The sequence below is a fragment of the Lutzomyia longipalpis genome, chromosome 1 (genome assembly GCF_024334085.1).
Source record: "Lutzomyia longipalpis isolate SR_M1_2022 chromosome 1, ASM2433408v1".
NCBI lineage: Eukaryota > Metazoa > Arthropoda > Insecta > Diptera > Psychodidae > Lutzomyia > Lutzomyia longipalpis.
In genome coordinates, this window is record NC_074707.1 from 16,669,875 (window position 1) to 16,685,609 (window position 15,735).

The following is a 15,735-nucleotide window of genomic DNA, read 5'->3' on the forward strand; positions in this document are numbered from 1 at the left end:
TCTAACGTTCCATATTTATTTCCTGATGTTGAAAAAGATATGTCAAACGCTTTTTAAAAACGTTAAGTTTTAAAAACTAAGCGTTGAAAGGTAGTAAACATTTTAAACGTTTGAAAAGAAATTTTGAAAAATATGAAAAGTTTGACATTTATTTTAAACATTTGACATTTTATTGTTAGGCTTGTTTTTTACAACGTTGGACTTTTTCTAATTTTTGAATCCGCTTTTTTTTAACATTTGACGTTTCCTTTAAAATGTCTGACATTTCTAACGTTTAATATTTATTTATTAACGTTAAAAAAATGTTAAACGTTTAAAAATAATGTGAAATTTCAGAAAATAAGCGTTGAAAGATAGTAAAATCTTTAACGTTTGAAAAATATTTAAAAAAAATATCAAACGTTAAAATATATGAAATATTCTGAAAAAATATTTAAACTTATGAAAATAAGCATAAAACGTAAGAAATCATGTAAAACGTTAAACGTTTTATGTCCAAACATTACATAAAATTCAAATAAGAAAAATGCGTACCTACGTTAGAAAAAGAACGTGTCAAACATTTTTTTTAAATCGTTGCTTTACTACACATGTGCTGATACAAGCAACGAAAAGTCAAAAATAAGCGTAAGCGTAAAAAAATTAGAGTTATAGAAAGAAAATTTACGTAAGAAATAAAAACATTAGACGTTAGATAAAATAATTCTCAGCCGTTAAAAAATAAACGTCAAACGTACGAATTGTCAAACAAACTGTCAATAGCTGTCACTTTCAATGTAACAAACTGCTCATATATTCCAGTAATTTAAACCATAAAAAACTTTTACTCGTAAATCACTTCTTTTAATTCATTTTTATCGCTCTCTTAAAAAAAAAGAAATAATTTGTTTTCCAAAACACCCAATTGAATAAATCTCCATCTACAACATTGTTCTTAAATCGTCAGAAAGTAAAATTTTTACGCACCTGTAGCCCAACATCTTGAGACGTACGGTGAATTGTTTGTGCGAGCAACATGCTGCAATACTTTCAGCATCATAAATTCCGTGAAACATGAATAAGCAGTAGTGAATGAAATCAATGTTCGTGGCATCAGGCGCATATGGTACCTGAATGCCACACTCGCTAATCGACGGGGAGTACATAAACTCCTCCGATGATGCCTCTGTTGGCGTTGTTCCCACAAAATTCTCCACACTGTGCCCCCCAACATCGCTCCACATTGAGAGGCGCCCAAATGCGGCATCAATGCTCGTCTCTGTGGCACAGAAATCATTGAGATTTGAATCAACGGTCGTCACGCCGGATTTCATATTTGCCACAAGGCGATGGATCACGGGGCTGCGTTTAATGAATTTCGGGTGGAAGTGCGGCAGATTCTTCAGGCGCATCATCGCCTCGGAGTCATCCATGCAGATTTTGGGACGCGGCAGGGGCACCTCGAAGGGCGTATCGACGCACATATTCCCATCCGGGAGACGAATGTGCCTCTTGGAGACCTTTAGGCGGACATATTTGGGCTGCAAGCTGCTCTTTTCCGTGTCTTTGGCACACTGTCCCTGATTATTGTTCCCAAATGCCATGACCCTCCCATTGACGCACAGAGCCAGCGTGTAGTCAGCCCCACACTCCACATTCAGCACATTCTGCACTGTTTCCACCTCTGTGGGTATTGCCACATCCGCTCGGCTACCCTCATTGCCCAGCTGCTTCTCCAGATTCTTCCCCCACGTGTACAGGGTGCCATCAACACGCAGGGCAAAGTGATACAGTCCACTGGAGACTTGATTTATAAATCCATCCACTTGACACGTATCCACTTCCAATGGCGTCAAATGCTCCGTCCACTCTTCCAGCCCAACCTCCGCTATATCCTTCACATCCTTCTGCACCACCTTCTCACTTTTATCCTGAATATTCAGCGATTCAAGCAAGGTGCTCTTTAGCTCTCTATTCCTCTGCGGATATGTCGCTCTCTTTGGCGATATGTCTGATGCAAAGTAAACCGTTGACATGTTTGGGGCACTATTCTGTCTCTTAATGGGAATACTCTTTGTAGCATTCCCCTCAGTGCTCTCCCCACCCTCCCCTGTGGTAGCCTCTTCATTGGCCTTTGCATTCTCTTCCTCAGCTGCTTTTGCTGCTTCTGCCTTTTGTGATGCTCTCTCCCTCTTCCGCGCTTGATTTATCAAACGCAATGCCTGCGGTGATGAACCCCACATGTACAACTTATTCTCATCTGTAACTGCAAACTAAACAAAGAGGATTTTATGTTTAATGAAGAGTTTTTGTAGTTAAGACAGAGAGAATAGAATACTTACACTACAGAAATACTTTGTATGAATCAGTCTTATATTTTCATCCAATCTCAGCTCAATGGGTGCGAGAGACTTCGTAAAGACACTCCGTTCAGTTGAGGAGGCCTTCTTCGGGGCATCCACATTGTGTCCCACTCCCAATTGTCCGAAGTAATTTGATCCGAAAACATAGAGAATATTCCCACAGCCACCCTCACTGCGACAGAGCACGAGAGAGTGGGCGTATCCGAGGGAAACTTGTTCAATTTTCTACAAAGAAAACAAGATTTTCAGAAAAGAATTCAAAAAAATCCTTTTTAGCTCAACGCATTTACCTTTCCCCTGAAGAACTCCACAACCCTCGGGAGGGCCTCATCGGCAATTGAACCATGCCCCAGCTGCCCATAGACACCCCATCCCCATGTGTACAGCAGACCATCAGCAACAGCTGCATTGTGGTACTGTCCAGCAACGAGTTTCGTTATGAATTTCCCCTCGAATGCACGCACAAGCATCGGATGGAGGGATTGACTCATATGCGATCCAATACCCAATTGCCCAAGATGATTGGCACCCATTGCGTAGAGCTGAAGCATTAATTCAAAATAAATATCTTTTTATATTGTAGGTGGGAAGACTTGAAGATAATGGGAAATGCTCTAAAGAATTTTAAACTCATCCAAATGACAATTCAAGCTCATCTTAATTTTTTCATGAATTTAAAGTTTTTTTTTTAACATTTTAATTGACTTTACACCGTGGTTCGATCAGATTGATAATTAGTAACAGAACAGACCAAGGAGTGTTTGAATGTCTAAATATTTTAAATGTCAAACAGTTCAGGTTTATTTTTGTTTAGATATTAAAAGAAATATTTTAGGGCTAAAACTTATTTTAAAAAATTCAAAAAAGGAATTTTCAAACGTTTTTACAACAACAAACGTCAAAAGTTATAAATGTCAAACGTTGTCAAAGAAACGTCAAACTTAGATATGTCAACTCTGTCAAACAGCAACAAAACGTCAAATATTAGAAATATCAAAGGGGTTAGCAAAGAAATGTCAAAAGATAGAAACGTCGAACTTAGATATGTCAAAAGTTAGCAAATATACGTCAAACTTAGAAATGTCAGAATTTAGCAAAGAAATGTCAAACATAGAAACGCTAAAAGTTAGCAAATAAACGTTAAACGTTAATTTCAAAAGTTAGCAAAGAAGCGTCAAAAATTAGAAATAAAATTAAGTGTAATCATGGACATATTAAGTTTCAAAATTAAAGTCAAGCAATAAAAAAGAAACACTACGCGTTAGAGAAAAATTTAATAAAATGTCATATAAAAGTAAAACAAAGATGGAGCGTTGGAATTAATATTAAAATTTAAAAGCACCTTATACGACTTTTTAAAAGGAGAATTATACGTTAGAAAAGAAACTTCCAACATGAAAATAAATGTCAAATGCATAAAAAGGAGATTGTCAAACGTTAGAAAACAGTCTGTGTCTGAAGGAAGCACAGTTTAAATCTCAAAAACATTAAAATTAACAAATTTACGTTAAAAGTTGTGCGAATTTATAGAATTTCATTAAATTGTCTAAATTTATTGAATCGAATTTAATAGAAAGCACCGCTTTAAATAAATTTCCAATTACGCCCCTGGCAAAAGGATTAACCAATGAACACTCTGCTTGATTTTCTCGACCAATTAGGAAGAACATTCAGCTGTGATTCAATTGGACAATGAACACTTGAACCAAATTCCTTCAAATTGGTGGAGTCTCTGGTGCAAAGTTACCACAATTAGAGCATAAAACAGAACATAATGAACTTACCCCGTTGTTTGTGTAGAAAAGCGTGTGCGTTCGACCACATTGTGCAGAATAGACTCGAATTTGTAGGTCAGACAGGAAGGAAACATTTCTCGGGCTATTCTTCAGTGAATTTACATCTAAAAATTAAATCAAAGCATTAAAAAAATCAAATTAATTAAACGACTAAAAAACAAAAAAAAAGAAAACCAACCATTTATGCTGAAATTCATATCAATGGCATAGGGTATTGTGAATGATCCCCAAATGAATGCTGCTCCATCAATTACGCACACAGAGTGCGCAAATCCAGCTGAGAGCGTAACAGCCTCATCCTTGCGTAGACCAATTGAATTTTCTTCGTGATTAATGAAGAAATTTGTGAGGGCATTTGTTATTTGATCGTGTGCCCCCTTCAGCTCATACAGACGTATGAGGACAGCAATGTAGGCCTCAATGAGTGCTCGGTAGAAGCCGCCGTAGATTGAATCGTAGACATTTGACATCCCATTGGCTGTTTCACGGTCCCTTATTGAGGGATTCGATACAATTGGTCTGAAGACAGCACTGAAGGGGTTAAGCTGAATGGCCAACTTCTCCAGAACGTAGATACTGAATCTCTGAATAGACTTCTTGATGGCTTTGAAGTACTCAATGGCAACAGCTGGTAAGTACGAAATGCACTCCATGAACATCTCATCGGACAAATTGTAGAGAAGGTAGTTGATGTCTGTGCCGAATTCTTGGGCAATTGCTGCCACGAGATTTGTGAAAACCTCCAAAACTGAACCTCTTGTCTTTGCCAGGAGTATCGCTGAGGAGTACAGACCACTCTGTGCGAGAATTGCACTCGAGAGTTGAATGTGGAACTTTGTATTGCTTGCAATGAAATTCCACAAGGGTATAAAGTTCTTATCCGTGAGGGTCTTTTCACAGAGTGTTAGGAACATCAGATTGGACAAGTGGAATTGCGACGTGATGGCCATTTGCAATTCCGTTGTAACTTCGTCATTTTGATAGCTGAAATCACTGCAACTGACACCCGTGTTGAGATCCTTTGGTCCACTTGACTTTGGTGCCTTTGAAGGGAAGGCAAAAAAAGGGAACAAAATGTTAAAATGATCTTTTCACCCAAATTCGTGGATTCTAGTAGGAAAATCTTGCAGAAAATGAAACTTTTCAGTATTAATGAAATGCATTTTGTAAAGCAAAATGGAAATGAAATTTCAAGGATTAGTACCGAAGAGGTCACCTTGTGTGGGACATTCCGGAGTTCTGCATCCTTCATTATGGCCCCCATGTGTGGTCCTGTCGGATGAACACTCTTCAGCAAATGCACCGACTTCAGCGCCATGGCACAGAGATGGAGTAGCGCATAACTCTCTCCGCACATTGCCAACTTCATTGCTGTCCTAATCGGAGGAATCTACAAGAGAGACAAAGGACGTAATCCTACGGCCAGATCTCAAAGACTTTTACGCCAACTCACCCTGGCCATGTTGTACGTAATGAGAGCCTGAGTAACCTTCTTCTGTCGCAACAATTCATCCCCCACAAATTCAATGCACTGCGTGTAGGATATATTGAAGGCATCACAGAAGTACTCACACTGCCCCCATTGCGCCTGAAGAGCTAAACTCATAAAAATCTTCTCTGGCCTATCACTCAGTTCGATGCAGTAAACATTCTTATCCGTTACAACGAGGCATTTCTCATAGTGAACCGCCGGGAAGACAGCCTGAAAGGTCTTCGGTTCATCCCTTTCGCTCGTGGCGTACTGATTGCGCACCTTTACGTAGTTCATCACAGTCATGCCATTCATTTGATCATCTTTTGGATTATTCTTATCCATTAATGGGGTACACAAGACTATCCCCTCTGTCGTTGCAATGCGATGGATATTGAGGATTTTTTCATTTTTAAAGGGGAAGTACGTTAAGAGAGATCTCTCTTTGTATTTCTGCAAATTCAAAGGTAGATAAATCTAGGATTATTCTTTGGATTAAACAATAACCTCTTTAACTATTGCCCCCTATCGTCCCGTAACGATTGATCCAATAGAATGTTGGAGATTCGGTCAATTTACAAATGTTGTGGGAGTGAAAATCAATTTGACAAAAATACCCTCATTCATGCCTGAGGAAGGAGAAATAAAGCTCCGAAACGTAGCAGAAGTAATAAAAGAGTATTTTCTAAAGGTCAGATCCCGTGTTTGACTGATCTTATAGACTTCCTAACAGATCAGTAAAAGTTCAAAATATTGCAGTTTCGTAAAGAACGGGGGATGGAGGAGGATCCTAGATCAGGCCAAGGCTGTAGACCAGCTGTAGCGCCAGTTAAGTAAGTAAGTAAAGATCGGGATCATTTTCTACTTCCTCCGACCTTTTCCCAGTTCCTGAACTACCACCCAGTAAAGAAATAATTGAGTAAATCATATTGGCCAATAATTGATAAATCAATTATGTACGGATGCATTTTTTAGCGTCACAGGTACATTTAAGAAGTCACGGATACTTTTTAGGCGTCACGGAAACATTTTCAGGCGTCACGGATACATTTTTGGCGTCACGGATACATTTTTGGCGTCACGGAAACATTTTTGATCGTCACGGATACATTTTTGATCGTCACGGATACATTTTTGGCGTCACGGATACATTTAAGACGTCACGGATAGATTTAAGACGTCACGGATACATTTTTGGCGTCACGGATACATTTTTTAGCGTCACGGATACATTTATGACGTCACGGGTACATTTTAGAAGTCACGGATACATTTTTGACGTCACGGATACATTTCCAGGCGTCACGGATGCAATTGTTAGCCTCACGGATACATTCTTAAACGTCTTAACGTCACGGATACATTTTTGATCGTCACGGATACATTTTTGATCGTCACGGATACATTTTTGGCGTCACGGATACATTTAAGACGTCACGGATACATTTTTGGCGTCACGGATACATTTAAGACGTCACGGATGCATTTTTGGCGTCACGGATACATTTAAGACGTCACGGATACATTTCCAGGCGTCACGGATACATTTAAGACGTCACGGATGCATTTTTGGCGTCACGGATACATTCTTAAACGTCTTAACGTCACGGATACATTTTTGATCGTCACGGATACATTTTTTAGCGTCACGGATACATTTATGACGTCACGGATACATTTAAGACGTCACGGATACATTTCCAGGCGTCACGGATACATTTAAGACGTCACGGATGCATTTTTGGCGTCACGGATACATTCTTAAACGTCTTAACGTCACGGATACATTTTTGATCGTCACGGATACATTTAAGACGTCACGGATACATTTTTTAGCGTCACGGATACATTTATGACGTCACGGATACATTTATGACGTCACGGATACATTTAAGACGTCACGGATACATTTAAGACGTCACGGATACATTTCCAGGCGTCACGGATACATTTAAGACGTCACGGATGCATTTTTGGCGTCACGGATACATTCTTAAACGTCTTAACGTCACGGATACATTTCCAGGCGTCACGGATGCAATTGTTAGCCTCACGGATACATTCTTAAACGTCTTAACGTCACGGATACATTTTTGATCGTCACGGATACATTTAAGACGTCACGGATACATTTCCAGGCGTCACGGATACATTTAAGACGTCACGGATGCATTTTTGGCGTCACGGATACATTCTTAAACGTCTTAACGTCACGGATACATTTCCAGGCGTCACGGATGCAATTGTTAGCCTCACGGATACATTCTTAAACGTCTTAACGTCACGGATACATTTTTGATCGTCACGGATACATTTAAGACGTCACGGATACATTTTTGGCGTCACGGATACATTTAAGACGTCACGGATGCATTTTTGGCGTCACGGATACATTTAAGACGTCACGGATACATTTCCAGGCGTCACGGATACATTTAAGACGTCACGGATGCATTTTTGGCGTCACGGATACATTCTTAAACGTCTTAACGTCACGGATACATTTTTGATCGTCACGGATACATTTTTTAGCGTCACGGATACATTTATGACGTCACGGATACATTTAAGACGTCACGGATACATTTCCAGGCGTCACGGATACATTTAAGACGTCACGGATGCATTTTTGGCGTCACGGATACATTCTTAAACGTCTTAACGTCACGGATACATTTTTGATCGTCACGGATACATTTAAGACGTCACGGATACATTTTTTAGCGTCACGGATACATTTATGACGTCACGGATACATTTATGACGTCACGGATACATTTAAGACGTCACGGATACATTTAAGACGTCACGGATACATTTCCAGGCGTCACGGATACATTTAAGACGTCACGGATGCATTTTTGGCGTCACGGATACATTCTTAAACGTCTTAACGTCACGGATACATTTCCAGGCGTCACGGATGCAATTGTTAGCCTCACGGATACATTCTTAAACGTCTTAACGTCACGGATACATTTTTGATCGTCACGGATACATTTAAGACGTCACGGATACATTTCCAGGCGTCACGGATACATTTAAGACGTCACGGATGCATTTTTGGCGTCACGGATACATTCTTAAACGTCTTAACGTCACGGATACATTTCCAGGCGTCACGGATGCAATTGTTAGCCTCACGGATACATTCTTAAACGTCTTAACGTCACGGATACATTTTTGATCGTCACGGATACATTTAAGACGTCACGGATACATTTTTGGCGTCACGGATACATTTAAGACGTCACGGATGCATTTTTGGCGTCACGGATACATTTAAGACGTCACGGATACATTTCCAGGCGTCACGGATACATTTAAGACGTCACGGATGCATTTTTGGCGTCACGGATACATTTTTGATCGTCACGGATACATTTTTTAGCGTCACGGATACATTTATGACGTCACGGATACATTTAAGACGTCACGGATACATTTAAGACGTCACGGATACATTTCCAGGCGTCACGGATACATTTAAGACGTCACGGATGCATTTTTGGCGTCACGGATACATTCTGAAACGTCTTAACGTCACGGATACATTTTTGATCGTCACGGATACATTTAAGACGTCACGGATACATTTAAGACGTCACGGATGCATTTTTGGCGTCACGGATACATTCTTAAACGTCTTAACATCATGGATACATTTTTGATCGTCACGGATACATTTAAGACGTCACGGATACATTTTTTAGCGTCACGGATACATTTATGACGTCACGGATACATTTAAGACGTCACGGATACATTTAAGACGTCACGGATACATTTCCAGGCGTCACGGATACATTTAAGACGTCACGGATGCATTTTTGGCGTCACGGATACATTCTTAAACGTCTGAACGTCACGGATACATTTTTGATCGTCACGGATACATTTTTTAGCGTCACGAATACATTTATGACGTCACGGGTATATTTTAGAAGTCACGGATACATTTCCAGGCGTCACGGATGCAATTGTTAGCCTCACGGATACATTCTTAAACGTCTTAACGTCACGGATACATTTTTGATCGTCACGGATACATTTTTGATCGTCACGGATACATTTTTGATCGTCACGGATACATTTTTGGCGTCACGGATACATTTAAGACGTCACGGATACATTTTTGGCGTCACGGATACATTTAAGACGTCACGGATGCATTTTTGGCGTCACGGATACATTTAAGACGTCACGGATACATTTAAGACGTCACGGATACATTTCCAGGCGTCACGGATACATTTAAGACGTCACGGATACATTTTTGGCGTCACGGATACATTTTTTAGCGTCACGGATACATTTTTGGCGTCACGGATACATTTTTGATCGTCACGGATACATTTCCAGGCGTCACGGATACATTCTTAAACGTCTTAACGTCACGGATACATTTTTGATCGTCACGGATACATTTAAGACGTCACGGATACATTTTTTAGCGTCACGGATACATTTATGACGTCACGGATACATTTAAGACGTCACGGATACATTTAAGACGTCACGGATACATTTAAGACGTCACGGATACATTTAAGACGTCACGGATACATTTCCAGGCGTCACGGATACATTTAAGACGTCACGGATGCATTTTTGGCGTCACGGATACATTCTTAAACGTCTTAACGTCACGGATACATTTTTGATCGTCACGGATACATTTAAGACGTCACGGATACATTTAAGACGTCACGGATGCATTTTTGGCGTCACGGATACATTCTCAAACGTCTTAACGTCATGGATACATTTTTGATCGTCACGGATACATTTAAGACGTCACGGATACATTTTTTAGCGTCACGGATACATTTATGACGTCACGGATACATTTAAGACGTCACGGATACATTTAAGACGTCACGGATACATTTCCAGGCGTCACGGATACATTTAAGACGTCACGGATGCATTTTTGGCGTCACGGATACATTCTTAAACGTCTTAACGTCATGGATACATTTTTGATCGTCACGGATACATTTTTTAGCGTCACGAATACATTTATGACGTCACGGGTACATTTTAGAAGTCACGGATACATTTTTGACGTCACGGATACATTTCCAGGCGTCACGGATGCAATTGTTAGCCTCACGGATACATTCTTAAACGTCTTAACGTCACGGATACATTTTTGATCGTCACGGATACATTTTTGATCGTCACGGATACATTTTTGATCGTCACGGATACATTTTTGGCGTCACGGATACATTTAAGACGTCACGGATACATTTTTGGCGTCACGGATACATTTAAGACGTCACGGATGCATTTTTGGCGTCACGGATACATTTAAGACGTCACGGATACATTTAAGACGTCACGGATACATTTCCAGGCGTCACGGATACATTTAAGACGTCACGGATACATTTTTGGCGTCACGGATACATTTTTTAGCGTCACGGATACATTTTTGGCGTCACGGATACATTTTTGGCGTCACGGATACATTTAAGACGTCACGGATGCATTTTTGGCGTCACGGATACATTTAAGACGTCACGGATGCATTTTTGGCGTCACGGATACATTTAAGACGTCACGGATACATTTAAGACGTCACGGATACATTTCCAGGCGTCACGGATACATTTAAGACGTCACGGATACATTTTTGGCGTCACGGATACATTTTTTAGCGTCACGGATACATTTTTGGCGTCACGGATACATTTTTGGCGTCACGGATACATTTAAGACGTCACGGATGCATTTTTTAGCCTCACGGATACATTTTCAGGCATCACGGATGCAATTCCAGGCGTCACGAATACATTTTTTAACGTTACGGATACATTTTCAGGCATCACGGAAACATTTCCAGGCGTCACGAATGCATTTTTTAGCGTAAAGGACTATTTGGCATCACGAATGAAGTCGTCAAAAAAGCATGAATTTTATATGAGGGCTACATGAAGGGGGGCTCTGGGGGGAAAATGAATGCCCTTGGTAAAAACCGACTGGTATCAGTAGACTCTGTACCACATTTAATCACGATCGGACCAACGGTGTAGAAATGCATAGATGGACAGGAACGAAATTTTAGAGAGACCTTTCTTTATTATATAGATAGATAGACCGTCTTCTCCTGATTAAAATTGACTAACTATAGAATATAGAATAATTTCTCACTACTTACAGGATCAATCTCCATATTGGTCTCTGCATGTACCCGACTTAGCACGGAGCATGCTTCAACTGTAGAACTGTTGCTCTCTGCAGGATCCTCCTCATCTTCCTCAACAACTTCATGCACAACGTACAGGAGGTTCCGGGTGAGGAGAATATTTTCCGTCTTCTCGGGAATATCGTAGATGTGAATGGGCCTCAAATTAATGTCCATCATGTGCACCGAAAGGGTCTTAACATCGTGATGTAGAGCAGTGAGATATGGCACTTTGTCGACATGCTGCACAATGTACAGCGGTCCAGCTTCTGTGGTGAGAATCTCCGGAGAGATGCACGGTGGTTCGATTATTTCAAAGGCAACTGCCTCCTCGCGCGGCCTCTCAATTGCTTCGGCATTCTTTGTCTTTGCCTCGCAGAGAATCTGCTTGAGAGCCCCAATCTTCTTCGCCCCCATATTCTTGAGGGATGTCAACTTTGCCATTGTGGAGGGAAAGAAGAGCTTTGGTATTGCAATCTGCGCACTGTGCGCTGCCTTTGGGACTTGGTCTTCGGGCTGCCTGCCCTCGTCCACGGTAACGCTAATCGATGGCACGGATGGGTGTGGCTGATCCACTTCACCCACATCATCAGTCTTTGTTATCACAATTTGCCAATCACTATCAATTGAATTGCACTCTGGTGTTGCTTCAACACCCTCCTCGCTCTCCTGTGATGTACTCCGCGTTTCCGGACTAGACGGCTCCCCCGGATAGGTGAAATTTATCTTTTTGTGCTCCAGCAGAAGCTTCCACTGAGATCGTTTAGTTGTGTGAATCTGCAAAACAGTTGTGAGATTGAGAAGGGAATCCAATAAGATTCCAATAAGATATAAAAGCTTACTAGGAGAGTTGTGGTCTCTCCACCAGCATCCCGGCAGATTCGTAACTTCTGTATGGAGCACCCACTAACTGCGGTGTATGCGACAAGTGGGCAGTTGGGAGTGAGGGCTGGAAAGAGAAAGAGAGAAAGAGAAACAAATGTTAGGAAGGGGTTGAAAATTCTCCCACATAAACAAAACTTACAGACGATGAATATCGATCCGTCTGAGTAGCCTATAATGGCTCTATTCTTGCATTTGCTTGTCTGCCACCAAACCACAGCTGTGGGATAGGGGCAGGGTGATGTAGTAGCCTCTGGAGCTTCCTCTTTCTTCTCTTCCACCTCTGATTCCTTGTCAAGTGTGGAGTATGTGCTGGGAACAGGGTAGGTGGAGAGGAGTTTGTCGATTCTCTGTGTGGAATACAGCTCATCCAGGGTGAGCTTTTCTGCATCCGGTTCAGCACCGATTCGTCTGAGAGTTGACTCCAATTCCAACGAGGGTGGACGGTAGAAGTTATTGGGGCAGGTTCGAGGATTGGGGCATTCATGGGGTCCCACAAAGGGGATAACATACGACGTTATCTGCTCGTTGCTGTAATTTGATGAGGAGTGCTGGTTGTGGTCCACAATTGCCAAAGCAGGAATCACGTGGAGAGTATTGTCATCACCTGCAACAAAGATCACGGGCAAGTCAGTAAAAAGCCCCACTTGTCCGGCAATGCGGGGAGTGTCTTACATAACACCAAGAGCCACTTCCCGGCCACATCGAAGCAGACATCTTGCACTTCCTTCCCTTTCTCACTGAACCAGGTCACGAGTTTCAGCACAACCTCATCCTGTGGGGTCTTTGCGTACCGAAACAGGATCTCATTGTTCCTGTCCACGAGCGCGAGAATCTGCCGCGGATAGGAATTGGTGTCCGTCGAGGCGGAGAGTTTTGCATCGAAATGCGTCATGAGGGCCTTCGCCTCGAATATGTGCACATCTTTTTGGGGCGCTTGCCCTGCCATTCTTACGCCACACCTTTTGAAGTCCTTCCCAATTGAAAAAAAACCCTTCTGCACGCACTAAAAAAGCGAAACTCAATTAATAGAACGCGATTTATTTACAACGGCGTAATAAAATTTGTATTCCGTCTATTTTTAGAAGGAATTCTATTCTCAAAATTCAATTCAGCCCATATTTTCTATATAGCCTTTCCGGAACGTCACTTTTTTATCTATATTGGGTTGTCCAATATTTACCCAGATTTATAACCTAAAATATTTTAGTTTTTCGCAGTTTTCTTGCGTTTTCCGACAAATCATGGGAAAATTACCTTTTTTGTGACCAGGAAGCGACGCCGCGTCGATTGGCGCCCCCGGTTCAAAACACTCAAAATCCGCGCCAGAAAAAGTCGTATAAAATGGTTTTTTTTAATCCGGCGAATTTCGCGCCCAAATTTTTACTGGAGCTCCCCGGGGCCTCCCGGAGCATTTTCCGCATAGGCCCAAGTCGCAAAAATGAGATTTTCCCGGAAAAATAAATATTTTAAAATTTTTCCATCTCGTTCACTGAAAAATGGAAAATTTTCCGTGGAAAATTCCTATTTTCTTCCGCGATAATTTCCGGGGTGCACGGATTTAAACTGATCGTTATTTACGCGAAACGCGGATGAAACAGCATGAAACACCAACTAATAGCGCCATATAACTTCTGGCCCAAATAACAAAATTTGAACTTCAACGAACTTTTTTTTTGGTTTTTCCAAAAATACGACTTTCCTTGCTTTTCTTGTAAATTTTTGGGCACAAAACACAATTTTAGACCTCCTGGGGTACTTACGGGTGTTCCGGGACCCCTGGGAAGCTCCTCCTTGCGGAATTTGGGGCCTATGGAAATTTTGACGGTTGGGGATTTTACACGCACTTTTTTTCCCGGAAATGGATTTTCGTGACTTTTGGAATTTTTGATGGGAAAAATTCAAAAAGATTTTCCTGATCTCAAAATACACAATTTCCCCGGAAAATTCGGTGGAAAACGCGAGAAAATTGCGAAAAAATGAATGTGTAAGTGAGACGGATAGCGGTGAAATGCACCCATTTCATTTTCTCTTCAACAAAATGTACCAAAAAGGGCGCCAAATTCAAAAAATAGTCAGAAAAACACGAAAAACATGAAAATTGTATGGGGGCGCTACGAAGGGGGACCCTGGGGCGAAAATGAGTACGGCCATCTGAAACGGCCTGGTATCAGTAGTCTCCGTACCAAATTTTATCGCAATCGGACCAACGGCGTAGAAATTGCATAGCTGAGTAAAAACGAAATCCTTTCTTTATTATAAAAAAAATAAAAAAAATAAATGTTTGCAGTAATTAATAATATGTATTTTTAATTTTTTGTGTAAATTTTAAAGAGAAAATTGAAAATTGTGCTGAAAAGCGTTAAAAATTTGTTCATCAATTTAAAAAAAAAAAAAATAAACTCACCCTAAAAACAAATTATAAAAGAGTTAAGGAGTCTTTAAAAATTTAAAGTTTAAGAGCCTTAAAATGCTTAAAATTATGTTTGACTCTCAGGAAAAGCAAGCCAAATGTTTTTATAAAAATCTTTTAAGCATTAACACTTAGAGGATTTATGTGGACACCGTGTCCATTTCGAGTTTTTAAATCGTCATAGATTAAAATGTATTGAACCTATCGTGATAAATACCACGTCTATGTGTAGGGAATTTCAATTACTTTAAGTTAGGCTAAAGAAAATCCGGAAAATATTTTGCTTTTTAAAAGATAATTAAGGTCAAAGTCGAAAATATACGCGGAGGATGAAAATGGTCACCGTGACCAACGGTTTTTTTTCGAAAAAAATCGACGCGCCCGAAGATTATGAACCATACTCCTGTGTTAAAAGATAGGAATATGGTTCATAATCTTCGGGCACGTCGAAATACTCTTTTGCACAATTGTCAAAGTGTTGTTTACTCTTTTTTTTACATAAAAACTCCGGAAAATTCAATACTTAAAATAAGCAAATACAAGGATTAATCTAAAAAAACCCTTCAGGTAGCCTCCATAAATTGTTTTCTTTTGAGATTAATAAGTGGTTTCAGCGCACCCATAAAAACCAATATTTT

At 40.6% G+C, this 15,735-nt stretch overlaps 1 protein-coding gene across 2 annotated transcripts in view; it reads right to left on the bottom strand.

The window, feature by feature from the left end:
• Nucleotides 1-13,841, bottom strand: part of LOC129793513 (uncharacterized) — a 16,878-nt gene extending 3,037 nt beyond the window's left edge. Inside the window, exons 1-11 of one of the 2 annotated variants that reach the window (XM_055833622.1) lie at nucleotides 13,360-13,841; nucleotides 12,827-13,291; nucleotides 12,645-12,751; nucleotides 11,776-12,579; nucleotides 5,592-6,062; nucleotides 5,355-5,528; nucleotides 4,317-5,181; nucleotides 4,127-4,242; nucleotides 2,633-2,884; nucleotides 2,322-2,567; nucleotides 967-2,252 (exon numbers count right to left, since the gene is read on the bottom strand). In XM_055833622.1, the coding sequence (XP_055689597.1) occupies nucleotides 967-2,252; nucleotides 2,322-2,567; nucleotides 2,633-2,884; nucleotides 4,127-4,242; nucleotides 4,317-5,181; nucleotides 5,355-5,528; nucleotides 5,592-6,062; nucleotides 11,776-12,579; nucleotides 12,645-12,751; nucleotides 12,827-13,291; nucleotides 13,360-13,633 (5,060 nt within the window). In that variant the 5' untranslated portion in view covers nucleotides 13,634-13,841. Of the gene's footprint in view, nucleotides 1-966; nucleotides 2,253-2,321; nucleotides 2,568-2,632; nucleotides 2,885-4,126; nucleotides 4,243-4,316; nucleotides 5,182-5,342; nucleotides 5,529-5,591; nucleotides 6,063-11,775; nucleotides 12,580-12,644; nucleotides 12,752-12,826; nucleotides 13,292-13,359 lie in introns of both variants that reach the window. The other variant, XM_055833613.1, reaches the window with a different exon arrangement.
• Between the last annotated feature and the right edge of the window lie 1,894 nt (nucleotides 13,842-15,735).